The 12,039-nt window shown below is 40.1% G+C and overlaps 1 protein-coding gene across 1 annotated transcript; it reads left to right on the forward strand.

The window, feature by feature from the left end:
• Nucleotides 1-2,440: 2,440 nt before the first annotated feature.
• On the forward strand, nucleotides 2,441-3,418 carry LOC311050603 (olfactory receptor 52E8-like; the record flags this gene model as incomplete). Its single annotated transcript, XM_084064689.1, has 1 exon — nucleotides 2,441-3,418. The coding sequence occupies one exon, from the start codon at nucleotides 2,441-2,443 to the stop codon at nucleotides 3,416-3,418; it is 978 nt and encodes a 325-aa protein (XP_083920815.1).
• Nucleotides 3,419-12,039: the final 8,621 nt, after the last annotated feature.

The raw sequence follows: 12,039 nt of genomic DNA on the forward strand, positions 1-12,039 counted from the left end.
CTGGCATCCAGGGAGTGTCTGTGCACAGTTTCACGTTGATCGGGCCGACGGTGCCGGAGGTAAGCTGTACACAGACGGACGGACACATGGACAGACACACAGACAGGTTGCAAAACGTAGACTCGGCCAATAATGATAATAATAACAACAACAACAACACAGATACACACATCTGTGTGTGTGTGTGTGTGTGTGTGTGTGTGTGTGTGTCTGTCCCCTGAATTTCGTCTGGCATAACTCTACTTTATTTATTTTTAAAATGTTTTTATAACAGGACTATTGCCTCTATTGTCACTGTAGTTTATATTCCTCTCTTAATTATGTTCTACATGGGCAAGGATGGGCAAGAGCATTTTTCTTTCCTTTATGAAGTTTCAAACTGTACAACAAGTACAATACAATCTAATTTAATTATGAGAGCCAGTCCCTGGTCTTTGTAGCTTAGAGCACACAATGTATATATACCATTGAGGATATTAATTCCCCTTTTGAACTATTAATCTATGTTACCCTTCGGGCTTTGCTAAAAGGCAGTTGTTTGTTCCTGGGAGATTTATTATCCATTAACTGTATTAATTAGCTGCTTTGGGTGACAAACTTGTCCACACTCCCTGTTATTTGCAGTTTCCCAATTACATTTCTGCTCATTGTACTTAAAAATGTGCCTATCGTATTAAAGTTTTGACTTTTAGTCAGGAAATACGCAATCTAACTACTGCCTGGAAAAAGACAATGATCTCAGAAATGTTGCTTTATTTACGTAATGATCATTAACCTGCGGTATACATTCTGAATTTCCAATTCGGGTACTGCTGGTGATCCATTGAGTATAAGAAGGGGTTGATGTCATGAACAGGGCAAGGCTAAAAATGTGTATATAATAGTACAGTGTATAATAGTACAGAGTATACCACTTAAACAGCGACACTTGTACACCAAGGGTCATAAGTATATAAAAAATATATAAATAATCAAGTAAAGTACAGATACAAAACATTTTACACCCAGGGAAGCACATACTGTATGGTAATCCTATATTAAAATTGGCTAGAGGGTCAACCGACGGTGGGTCGGCGGTCGACAGTGGGTGGACGCTGGACGACGGACGTCACAATCGTAACATGTTTTCGCTTTTTACAGGGGCCAGTTTCGAATTTCAGTCACCTGTAAGTGCTCTTTTAGAGCGTTTTTTAAGGAGAGTAAGGATTCACATTGTTTTATGACTGTTGTTAGGGCACATTTTTGTGGCATAGCACGCAGTAGAACAAATTCAATCCCTTGTTGGAGCCAAATCTGGGTTGAAGCAGAATTTGGTTATATAACGCCCAAACCACACCTATGAATAATCCAGGGCCGTATAGCGTTTAGCGCCGGTGTTGCCCTTGGCAGAAGATAGCGAAATAGCGCTGGGTCACCGGTCACGGCACAAGTTAAGACTCAGCGGCAGGCGTTAAGTTGCGCCGTCAAAATAGGGCTCTAGGTCTGAAACTTTGACCCAGAGGTTGCTGGCAAGAGCAGCCTGCACAGGACAACAATGCCACATTGATTTGCACACTTGACTTGCTAACACTGGGGTTTTCCAGCATCCGCCGGCCGCGCCGCGCCGGTGGCAAGCTGCTGACAACACCAGTGGCCACTGACAGAGTCACCACTGTCAGTGGTCATCAAACATGATTAGCACAGTACCTCACATCCACTGACGCCTCCAGGGGCTTTGAGCAGCCACCCTCCACTCCAAGTTTCGACAGTGTTATGCTATCTAGTGGGGGTGCTACCCTGTTACAATGGAGATGAACCTCCAGACGTCTATATCAGTCGTTCTCAAACTTATTTTTTCTAAAGAACCCCCATAACTCAGAGAGTGTACAAATTGTACATGTATACACTCTCAGAGTTACAGACCAGTAAGTTCCATTTGGAACCCCCTCAAGGAACCCTGAGTGTCCCTGGACCCCACTTCTGAGAACCCCTGGTAAATATCATCCTGTTTGCAGTAATTCAGTCGGCCGGGCCTACGTTCCAGGATGAAGCGAGGGAGCATTTTTTTAATGTGACTAAAAACTACGAACTATTTCACAGCTATTTCATCACACACAGCCAGAACGACATGGGAATTTGCTCATTCCTTGGAGTCATGAGTAAACAGCAGCGTGATCAGAGATATAAGGTAGCATTTCAGAGTTAAACTGTCCAAATGCTGCTCTGTCAGCAGCCAGGTATGACCTCCTCATTTTATCCCAGGAGAAGTATAGATTAGGAAATATTTGATCTAAAACGTTTGAGATCATTCTGACATTCTGACAGTTGATTTGCCCGTCTGAGAAATAAAAAGTTGGAGAGATCAGTTGTGCCTTTAGGAACAGGTCAGGTAAGCGTGTGTTTCTACTTTGAAGATCAGATCAGTGTCTTCATGTGAATAATAACTCTTGGTGAAGCAATAATGACTATGATCAACAACAATCTAACTACAACTATAAAAGAGTTTTACATCATTGGATTCCCTGGACTTCAACCACAGTACTATGGACCAGTGTCTTTGCTTCTCCTAATCACTTTGTTATCTATCGTTGTTGGCAATTTCTTCATTTTAGGTTTGGTTACCTTCGAAAGATTTCTTCATAAACCAACATATGTAATTTTTTGCCACTTGGCTTTGACAGACATAGCATTTGGGTTTGTGACTCTACCTAAAATCATTGGCAGATATTGGTGGGATGACAGAATGGTTTCATTTGGTGCTTGCTTCACTCAGATGTATTTTGTCCATTCCCTAGGAGCCATTCATTCTCTGATTTTGCTAATGATGGCCATTGATCGCTTTATTGCCATATGTCTTCCTTTGCGATACACAGCTTTGGTTACGAATTCTATTATGATGATTGTTTGTGGGTCGAGTTGGATTGTGACATTCATTAGAATGTCTGTAGTTGTAGCTCAGGCTCTCACTTTACCATACTGTAACTCTAACATCATTGCACATTGCTATTGTGATCGCATTTCAATCATCAGACTGGCTTGCCGAAAGGAAAAATACATAGAAGATATTGCATTTGGATTTGCAATGTTTAGTTTGTTGGTCCCACTTGGATTTATAATTATTTCATATTTTGCTATTATCTTCTCTGTTCTGAAAATCTCTAGCTCAGACAGGCGGTATAGAGTTATGGCTACCTGTACTCCACAGATATTCATAGCAAGTCTTTATTATCTCCCCCGATGTTTTGTTTATCTGGCATATTTTGTGGGATTTAAATTTCCAAATGCAGACCTCCGAATTGTTGTGATAATGATATACAGTCTTGTCCCAGCTGCGGTTAACCCGATCATATATTGTTTTAAGACTAAAGATATCAAAGAAATATTAATGAAAAGACTGAAAACCACAAAAATGTGTATTCAGATAAAGGTCTCCTTCTAAGCTCTTAGGCTAATTAGGGAATGTGCAGTCTAGTAATACTAATATAATGTAATTTGCTGCTGATATCAAAACATTTAATTTAATTTAGATCAAACCTTGTCATGTTTTTCTGTTGAACAGAATATAATGAGTTTACATAATCCCACAATGATCAAATTACTGCTGTTGTATTTTCAGGTGTGAACCTCTCCTGTCCTTCTGTCCTATCATTCTTTAATTCCAAAATCAGTCTTTAATTCCAGAAGATTTATTTACAAATATAATAACAAAATCACGATGTACTTTCATCAGTAAAAGTTAAGTAAAGTTAATGAAGTTAAAATATGATTAATATGTTCTCTTCTCCTGTGTTTTGTTAGACGCAGGCCTACAGCACCATCATTCCGTACAATTTGGAGCCTATTGAGTGTTTTTTTAGTTTTTAGTTTTTTTTTGCTTAAGACATGTTAAAATACCATGAACATGACATGCACTAGTCAAGGCATGAAGAAATAAGTACTGTATGTAAGACTTTGTCTTCTTTAAGACTCAAAATCTGATCTTAGATATAAGTTGATACTTGTTAATGTGGCTCTCAAAGTTTACGCTCACACTATATTATTGGAAAAAGTACAAAATCATGATTTTAAGAATGCAAGTGATCTAGGCCCATAATGACACGTTCTTTTCCATGTATGTTGGCCCTCTGCTTCTTTTGAACCTTTGGCACTGCTGCTAAAAATATATTAAGATGTACTGTATAATGCCTCTGCTCTTGGGCATTTTTTGACACTGCTGCTAAATTATGCCAAAATGATTTCAGAGCAATGTATTACGTGTGTCCATGATGGGATTTCAAGTGTTTCATCTGTGTTTTTGTCAACATTAATACGACATTTTGTCCTTGTTTTGATTATAAAGAATTGCTGTTGGCTTCAAATCATGATCTGCATTCTCTCTCTTTCTTTATCTCTCTCTCCCCAACTGGCGAGGCAGATGCCCATCCCCACACAGAGCCTGTTTTTCTCTGCATTTCGTCCTGTTAAAAAAATGTAGATAACTTGTTATTATTTGACTAATTATTTGATACATTGTGTGTGTGTGTGTGTGTGTGTGTGTGTGTGTGTGTGTGTGTGTGTGTGTGTGTGTGTGTGTGTGTGTGTGTGTGTGTGGGAGAGAGAGAGAGAGAGAGAGAGAGAGAGAGAGAGAGAGAGAGAGAGAGTATTTAGCAACAACAATGAGACCCAATGAAATACATAGTACTCGGCAATGCATGAATCTCCCTCCCAGCCTCCCATGGCCTCAATTATAAAACTCATCTAACCCCTGATAATTTTGATAGGATTGGATGGCTTAGGGTTGAGGACAGAGTACAGCAACTTGCTATGGGCCTGGTCTTCAAGATACACCACAACATTGGGATCCCCCTGTATTTGTCAAAATACTTTCAAAATGTTAATGATGTTTGATCACAATACCAGAGGCAGCTCCACAAACCTTGTCCAACCCTTTTTTGGCTCAACAAAGGTAAGGTTGTTGAGCCAAAAATGTGGAACGCCCTACCAAAAGGAGTAAAGGAGTGTAAAACCCTACTCTCTTTCAAAACTGCCCTAAAGATACACCTTCAGGAGGCTGCAATTGGAAAATGGCCCCTGTCTAACCTAACCTACCCCCCTACCCCTACCCCCCCCCCCTCTCTCTTTCTTCTTTTGTACATATTTCTCACTCTTCATACCAGTAACCTGTAAACTGATTGTATGACATTCTATAGTAGTTGTGTATATCTGTCTGTCTCTTATATGTCATCATGATTTGTGTGCATGGGGATCTCATCTTAAACAAGCTCAGTGCTTAATGAGTCTTCCAGTTTAGTAGACCTTGTATTGCGAATTTGTACTTCCATGTACTGCTGTTCTCATGTCTTACTAAATAAAGTACATCAATCAATCAACCTGTCTGTAACAATTGTCCACTAGGCGTAACAATTGTCCACTAGGCGGAGCCAAATCATTACTAGTGTAACCTCTACACAGGCTAGGCTTTCTCTACACTGGAGAAATGTCAGGGGTATGAATGGATGCAAGACTGCAAGTCTACACAAATCAGTTCTGATCTGTGGGTGGTTCTCAACCTGTGGGTCGGGACCCCCAGCGGGTGATTTTGGGGGGTCCCCAGATGACAGTGAAGTGATAATTCAAGGACTTTTAAGACCTTTTTAATACAAAAAAAGAAAAAAAGAAGACCTTTACTGCATTAAAGGTAATCAACAAACTATACTATAAAAACTGGTCAAACATTGGCCAAGTTGTCAAATAATATCAGAAAAAGGCAAAAAAAATGGGAAATAGCAGATCTACAACGCCTCGCAACGCAAGGCGCTGTGAGCTTGTAGATCTGCTATTTTCACAATATTTATCTGTGGAACCGAGTCAAACTAAATGTAATGCCTCAACTCCTACAATTCCATGTGCTTATCGAGGAGGGGGGTCCCCAGCTCAAATATGATTATTTTGGGGGGTCACGGGCCACGGCCTGAAAAGGTTGAGAACCACTGGGTTAGGCTATAGGATTCCAGTCTTCAACATCATGGATGTATTTTTACGTATAAGAAATTGCTCAAAACCCCACTTTTAAAAAGAAAACACCAATATATGTGTCCACAATTTCATGTGAAAACAGGCTGGGTATTTATTAGCATATACAGGTATATAACAATGACATGCAAATGCTTAGCATGACATTGTATTTATTAGCATATATAACAATGACATACAAATGCTTAGCATGACATGTTTATTAGTTATGGATATGACAGTAGATGATCCAATGGAAGCCTATGGGTGCATGGAATATGAAGTAATAAATGAGCAAAAAGATGGTCCTAAGTGGATGGACATACTTTTATTTTACTACTTTATATATATATATATATATATTTCTTTTTTTTGTCCATGTACACATCATTTGAATATCCCATCACTCCCCTGATGAATAAAAATACAAAATCTATATGAATGAGGACAGAATGATTCACTACAGTGATAGTATACTCTCCAATCACCATTGTAATTTTTCTTTAACCGCAGAAGAAAGGTATGCAGCAAACAGGGAAGTGAATATATACGTCATTATGTTTTTAGAAAGAAAAAATATGTATTTTAAATATTTACAGAATATGCAGATCAATTCTGAGAAAGCGAAATCTGGGGGGGGGGGGGGCATGTTGTGCCCCCTCAGATTGAATGAACGGATCGCTGCTGAGCCTTAACATTATGAGCAATCAAACTCCTAAAATAATGGTGGCAAATATTGACACATTCAACACATTAAGTACCCACATCAAAAACGAGTGCTAATTAAAATATACAGCAATTTCCTTTTTCAAATCCCACCTATCATTACAGGATTTGTTCAATGACTAATCGTGATCAAAGTCCAACCAAAAATACAGATTCAACTTGACATATTGACATGATTAAATGTTCTAATGAGGCATACAAGCAATAATTGTTATAGCTGTTGAACTAATTTCCATATCCGTAGTGCAATTAGCATAACTTTGCATTAGTACTTGCCTTTCTCTCACATATTACATTGTTGAAAAAGACACAACTGCAACTAGCAAATGATTTCTTCTAAGTCACTCTGCACATCACATTTATGACTGGGTTCAATTGGCAGACACGCAATATCCTCAAACACTTCCGAAAAGGTGCTAAATCTCAGCTGCAGATTCAGCATTTTTTCCCATTGCTCAATTGCCCCAGAAGACATGTACTGAGCTTCAGTGTACTGGCAGTTGTCTTTGAAAGCTGCAGGGACAGAGAAGATTTTTCGTCCAAAGCTGAATGCAGACAGTGATGACCTGTCATGAGTAAATTCCTTGTCTCTGATAACAGACAATTGTCCACACTCATACTCTGAGCTGGTGAATATGCTGTCTGTTTCACTATCAGATGAGAGGTCGCTCATTGTGATGGAATTCACTGGCCAAGGCCTCAGTGTCATTTGACATGAGTGATACTTGCAGGAGTCAATTTGTTCTAGAGGAGAGTTTAACTGACGGATCTCATCGAAAGAGAGGCACTGCACAGGCTCCAGGAGCTCTGGGGTTGGAGACCTCCTCATAAAACATGGCGGTGTGCACTGTGACTCCTTAACTTGTCGCACTTCAGGTTCTAACTTTATTGACACCTGCCTTTTTGGAAGAGAAAGGGTGTTGAGATTCATAGGAGACTGTTTCTTCGTATCTAGTCTTGAGGGGTCTTTCTTTTGATCTACTAATAACATCTGACAGTCTCCACAGCTTTTAGGATCAGGTGCTGCACAATTTGTACTGGACTGTACATGCTCATGCCAACTGAGCCTCAGGGAGGTAACGTCTGAATGAGTTGCACTACAGATACTGCCAATTTCATAGTACTCCAGTTCACTGTTTGGGACAACGGGCTGAGCTCTGGACGCATTGGTTCCATAATAAAACTCCATATTTGACAACTGTCTTTCGGGACAAATAATGTCAGGTGGCTTGTCTCCCTCTGCATATAAGGTCCCTGTCATTGTTCTGTTTTCATCTAAGTGAAACGCTTCATTGTCTCTCCCATGTTGTGTTCTCTGTGCTGAGCTATGACTCTGACACTTGGGAGCATTAGCCTTTGCGCTCCGTTTCTTCAGGGCAATAAGCAGCGTTATAAAAACCATAATGGAAGCAACAGGAAGGATCACAGCTATTAGCCACAAAGGAAAACTGTCCTGTGACTGTGGATCGGCGCATCCATCATTTATGGAATTGCAGATGTCACATGCCTGATCGGTGAAATTATGTACACAGATGCAGGAGCCATTCAGCAAGCCAGGTCCACACCTCCTCCGCATCATGGTTGTGTCATCTTCAGAACAAGGTGACGGGATGCAGAAACCCGCAGAGCCACAACTTGACTCGATTAGAGCCAAGCTAGGCAATACCTCCACAACTTCACTATATCCGCTGACAGGCAGAGTGTAACCTGTCATTTTGATATAAGCCACACATCCAGAGAGCCCTGTCATTTAGAGAGAGAAAATATGTTATGCATTAGTATTCATTAGTCTAAAAGTGTTACCGTGAGGTGAGATGATGAAAAAAAAAAGATAAAAAAGAAAGAAAGAAAAAAATAAGCATAACAGCAGTAGTCAAGAAATGCCTCCTAACAGTCAGCAACTACTCTGCCACAACTGCATATTACGTGATTCACCAGTACTAAATTCACAGTAAATACACATTTCCTGTAAAATGTTAGTGGTCCATTTACAAAAGGAAGTAAACATTTGTGTTGTTCAATGCTGTGGTAATGCTTCTGGTGAATAATACTGCCATGTTACTGAATATCTATCTCTGCTATATATTGTCTGCTTTTTCTCATCCAGTGTAAGGAATGGTGGAATGATGCAGAATTTTGGAACCAGTGAAAAGATGTATGGTCTGTAAGACTGTAAATCAAAACACAAAAAACTAGAAAAAGTGCTCCTCGGAGCACAGGTCTCCGCCAGGTCGGGTAGGCTATTGTGGCCTCCTGGTGGCGCTATAATAGGCCAACGTGAAAAGGGTGCCATTTCTTCTTAGGCCTTGCACGACAATCAGACTGACTGCATTCATGATTTGAGGCATTTTGTTAAAAACATGTGTTTCGCTAAATTAGACCTGTTGGTGGCGCTATAACAGGCCAATGTTAAAAGGGTGGCATTTGTTCCTCAACATAGTGTGAATGTGCGTGCAAAGTTTGAGAGCAATTGGACGGTGCGTTCATGATTTGTGGAATTTTGTTCAAAACAAGCCAATAATGCAAACTTTAGATGTCAATCTTAGCCAATCAGTATGGAATATAAAAAATCAAACACATCCATCGTGATCACATGACTATAGAGATCATGTGTACCGATTTGCGTGAAATTTGGATAAAATTGGAAGGAGTAGTATAAAAAAATGTGTTTTACATAAGTCGGCCTCCTGGTGGCGCTATAAAAGGCAGATGTGAAAAATGCAGGGCAAAGGTTTTTCCTTGACCTATAGGGAGTGTGCATACAAAGTTTTACACAGATCGGTGCAATTATAGGTAAAAACACGAATCGGCCTGTTATAGCGCCACCATGAGGCTGATTTGAATATTTTCAAATGGTAGTTCTTCCTCGGCCTAATGGGAATGTGCGTGCAAAATTTCACGGAAATTGCATGCTGTGTTCATGATTTGAGGCATTTTGTTCAAAACGGAGCACTCCTGCAAACTTTGGAAGACATTTTTAGCCAATCAGGATGGAATATTAGAAATCTGAAAGACCCGTTTCGTTTAATGACAATAGAGATACTGTGTACCGATTTGCGGGATTTTGGGACAAAATCTGTAGGAGTACTGTCAAAAAATGTGTTTTGCACAAATTGGCCTCCTGGTGGCGCTATAACAGGCCCCTGTGAAAATTTTGGGGCAGAGGTTCTGCTCTGGTATCCAGGGAATGCGTGTGCACAGTTTGGCTGCGAGCAAGCCAACGGTGCCGGAGATTAGCTGTACACAGACAGATCGAATGACACACGGACACACGGACACACGGACGGACGGACAAGGGGTAAAACATACTCTCTCGCCATGCCTTTCGGCCTGGCGGAGACAACAACCGTCAAAGACACAGGTTTATATAGCATACCTGAATGTTGCTTTGAAACCTTTGAAACCCCTGGTGGGCCTCCCCCAAGAACAATCTTATCCACATTGACAGGTGTAAAATCAAGAGTTCCATTCGTGGTATTCATGACTTGTTGTCCATCCAGAAGCAGAAGAGTGTTCTGTCCATTATTAACCAGGGAGATAAGGTGCCAGAGACCATCTGCTACCGGGGTGTTCACAGTCAATTGTGACATGTGTCTTGATGTTGTGTCTTTGGACACATACATGGGTTTTCCATCCTTTATCTGAATGGTGGAGAGAAGATAAGGGCCCAGTGTTTCAGACCACAACCATAAATGAGACTAAATACACTTCCATAATAAAGTATATTTTCAGTGTGCATGCCCACCCAAATGATTGTATATCCTTTGCTTCTGTCAATAAACAAAAGCACTCCATTGTCACGAGTCTTGAACTTGATGTCAAAATCTATTAAATATTTGGCATTTGAATCTTTACTAATTTTGTCTTTCATCAGGTAGTCTCTCTTGAATCGCTCCTTAATGACATACTGAATGTTACCATTCCCACTGAGTCGCAATGCAGACTCCTCTGGTATTTCTGTTTAAAGACAAACATAGATATTCATTTTGAATTATTAAAACTCATTAAAACCCCAATACTCAAGAGGGGAATCTATATCAATCATCCTCAATGATTACTTTATCTTACCTGTGGCACAGTTGCTACCACTGTACCGACTCTTGCAATTGCAAACATAGTGAGACCAAAGGTCATGGCACACACCACCATTCTTACATGGATTGCTGTGACAGGGTGGAACTACTGCACGAGAGCACCTGGGAGAAAAACAGAAGGAATACAGGGAAAATAACTAAATTGATATGCTGATTGATATCTTTGTATGTTACACAATGTTATACAACGTTACCTATGGTATGCATATATTTGGAATTTGGCAGGTCTACTGTACTGTACCTCTCAAAGATGTTGAATGTTGCCAAGGCCATGGAAGGCCTCAAGACCACACCATTCACATTTATATTTCTAACACACCCGACAAAGTCATGAGTTTTTATCTGAGCTGGATGCAGTAATATAGATTCAATTGACCTTATTCCTCCGAATGTCATATTGGTACTGCCAACATCTAATCTCCTAAACGGAATGAAAATCAGAAAAAAGAGTATCAATAATACTGTGAACAATGCAAAATCATATGTTGAATAATGCAAAATTAATGATTCATTGCCACCTTTTTGAGTTAATTCCGTCACTATGAGAGAAACAAAATTTGTCCACATCTGCACAATTGTCCACAAGTAGAGAGCCAATCTGTTAAATTGAAAACAGCAAAAGAAAAGAAACATGACAATACCATAAGCAAACTAGAAAAAGTGCTCCTTGGAGCACAGGTCTCCGCCAGGTCAGGTAGGTTATTGTGGGCCAGCAACGGAACCATCTTGATCACTAGACTATAGAGATAATGTGTACCGATTTGCATGATGTTTGGACAAAAGTAATATGAAAAAGAAAATTGTTGGAAAAATCGGTCTCCTGGTGACGCTATAACAGGCCAATGTTCAAAGGGTGGCATTTGTTCCTCAACGTAGCGCAAAAGTGCGTGCAAAGTTTCACTGCAATCGGACGCTGCGTTCATGATTTGCGGCATTTTGTCCAAAACGGGTCACTCCTGCAAACTTTAGATGTCAATCTTAGCCAATCAGGATGGAATATGAAAAATCAAACAGATCCGTCTTGATCAGATGACTATAGAGATCATGTGTACCGATTTGCGTGAAATTTGGATAAAATGTGAAGGCTTAATATCCAAAAATGTGTTTTACATAAGTCGGCCTCCAGGTGGCGCTATGAAAGGCAAATGTGTAAAATGCAGGGCAAAAGTTTTTCCTTGGCCTCTAGAGAGTGTGCATACAAAGTTTTACACAGATTGGTGCGGTTATTGGTAAAAACACAAATCGGCCT

This window comes from Gymnoscopelus microlampas (assembly GCF_963454915.1).
Source record: "Gymnoscopelus microlampas genome assembly, chromosome: 8".
NCBI classification, from domain to species: Eukaryota; Metazoa; Chordata; class Actinopteri; order Myctophiformes; family Myctophidae; genus Gymnoscopelus; species Gymnoscopelus microlampas.